At 41.0% G+C, this 2,500-nt stretch overlaps 1 protein-coding gene across 3 annotated transcripts in view; it reads right to left on the reverse strand.

The window, feature by feature from the left end:
• The window catches only part of LOC109070414 (natural resistance-associated macrophage protein 2-like), a 15,961-nt gene that overhangs the window by 8,179 nt on the left and 5,282 nt on the right, over window positions 1–2,500 (reverse strand). For all 3 annotated transcript variants that reach the window (XM_042765823.1, XM_042765824.1, XM_042765825.1), the window contains exons 6-7: window positions 2,110–2,229; window positions 864–970 (exon numbers count right to left, since the gene is read on the reverse strand). In XM_042765823.1, coding sequence (XP_042621757.1) covers window positions 864–970; window positions 2,110–2,229 — 227 coding nt within the window. The remainder of the gene's footprint in view (window positions 1–863; window positions 971–2,109; window positions 2,230–2,500) is intronic.

Raw genomic sequence — 2,500 nt, forward strand, 5'->3', positions numbered from 1 at the left:
TCACTCACGTGTCAGTTTGATCAGAGAGTAATTCACTCAAAGATGAACATGTGCTTTAAATGTGCTCATAAAATATCACAACTCACATATCATCATCATCATGTTTCTACAACACAATTGAAGAAATGTAGCACTGCATCAGTGTCTCAGCAATGGATGCTCTGCAGTGAATGGGTGCCGTCAGAATGAGAGTCCAAACAGCTGATAAAAACAACTCAATAATAACACTTCCTGCAGTGAAAAAGTGCATCTCCTGTTGTCTCTCACATCAAAATCCAGACACATATTAGTTTAGAGCTGTTTAAACACTGCTTGATCTGTGCAGATTTCTCTCCCGATTCACACCAGAACACTTTTTCACTGGAGGAAGTGTTATTATGGATTATAGACTCTATGTATTTGAGTTAAAAACATCTTAATGCTGGATGTGTTTCATCTTTTGTCTTCTCCAGATGTGAACTGATGGACTGGAGTGCTGTGGATTACTTGTGGATTATTGTGATGTTTTTATCAGCTGTTTGGACTCTCATTCTGACGGCACCCATTCACATCCATTGCTGAGACATTGATGCAGTGCTACATTTCTACAAACCTGATGAAGAAACACACTCATCCTGATCTGGGATGGACTGAGGATGGTCTAATAGTTCTGTAAAATATATGGTAACTGAATATGTGAGAGGAAAAGGTTAACGTGATGCTTTTAGATGAAGTCAGAAACATTAGCATCAGAACAGTTGTAGCCCTACGGAGTGATCTTACAAACTCAGTCTGAGGTGTGTTCTGCAGTAATCACAAAGCAGATGTGTACTGGACACAGATGCTGAAGCTGTTATCATGTGATGAGGATGATGGTGATGTACCTGCCGACCGAGAGCAGATTGAAGGCGATGGCACAGCCGATGACCTCCTGCATGTCAGAGCCGATGATGGCCAGCTCCACCATCAGCCACAGGATGATCCGCGGCACCTGCATCAAACACAGCTCGTCACGCCGGCGGAGAGCAGCACACATGTGCCAGTGTTCAGTAACACTATATATATCACCGTCATCTACATGAACAGTATCCGTGTGGGAACCTTAAAATAATGTCAATAAATCTAGATTTTCAGAACGATTATTTTCCATCAGCTAGTAAGATGTAGTGAGACTGCGTCAGTGTTGTGTAAAGGAGGAGCACACTCTCTAAACAAGCCCAACACGGATGAGAAGCTTCGAGAAACACGTGTGCGGCTGAAAATACATTTAGACCTCAAACAGTACAGACTGTGCTCAGCTGCTCTCTGTTTCTGGACACAGAGAAGAAAGGAAGACAAACCACATTTACATGCTTTCACACACACTCCCAGATTCGTGCAGCAATTCTGCTGTCTAACAACACTTACTTAGACTTAATATTTGTTTGCAAACATCTGTACAGATTTTTGCATTTTAATCTGAACTAAAACGAGTCTGAACGAGCTGTTTTCTCTGTGAATCTCTGTTAAAGTGTAATTTATTTCTGTGATGTGCAGCTGTATTTTCAGCATCATTACTCCAGTCTTCAGTGTCACATGATCTTCAGAAATCATAATAATCATACTTTTTTTCATCAAGGATGCATTAAACTGATCAGTGACAGAAAAAAATATATAATGTTACAGTAGATTTCTATTTCAAATAAATGCTGTTCTTCTGAACTTCCTATTCATCTGTGAATCCTGAAAAATAAAATGTATCTCAGTTTCCACAAAAATATTGTGCAGCACAACTGTGTTCAACATTGATAATCAGAAATGTTTCTCGAGCAGCAAATCAACATATTATAATGATTTCTGAAGATCATGTGACACTGAAGACTGGAGTAATGATGCTGAAAATACAGCTGCGCATCACAGAAATACATTACAGTTTAACAGATATTCACACAGAAAACTGCTGTTTTAAATAGTAAAAATATTTCACAATTTTTACTGTATTTTTGATCAAATAAATGTAGTGCAAGACTAAAAGAAAAATATTACAAACTTCTTAATACAGTAGAGTGTGAGAGATGAATGTGAGAGTAGTTTCTGTTGTTATGAGCGGACAGCAGCAGAAGAGGCAGTGTTTGTGGCTCAGGAGCTCACCGTAGGGTAATGACGGTTGCAGACCTCGGCCAGATGCATCCCGGTCACCACGCCGAGTCGAGCGGCCAGCCGCTGCAGCAGGAGCCCGATGATGGTGGCCACCAGCAGAACCCACAGCAGCTGCGGCACAAACACACACTCAGTGCAAACACAAGGACTGGATGCATTTCTGACTTGCGTCCGTTCTGCTGAATAAGAAGCGATGTGTGTTTGCACTTTTATTCATGCATTGAAGGCTGCCATTGCATCAGTTCTGGTTTTCTCCGAGTTGATCTTGTGACCCTGCTGTTGCTACAGGAAGAGGGGAATCCCATCGTTTGGCAACACACTGCTTTTCTAATATTTCACAATCCAAAGGACTAAATTAGCAGCAGATTCATCATACGGCATC

The sequence above is a fragment of the Cyprinus carpio genome, chromosome A11 (genome assembly GCF_018340385.1).
Source record: "Cyprinus carpio isolate SPL01 chromosome A11, ASM1834038v1, whole genome shotgun sequence".
Lineage (NCBI taxonomy): Eukaryota > Metazoa > Chordata > Actinopteri > Cypriniformes > Cyprinidae > Cyprinus > Cyprinus carpio.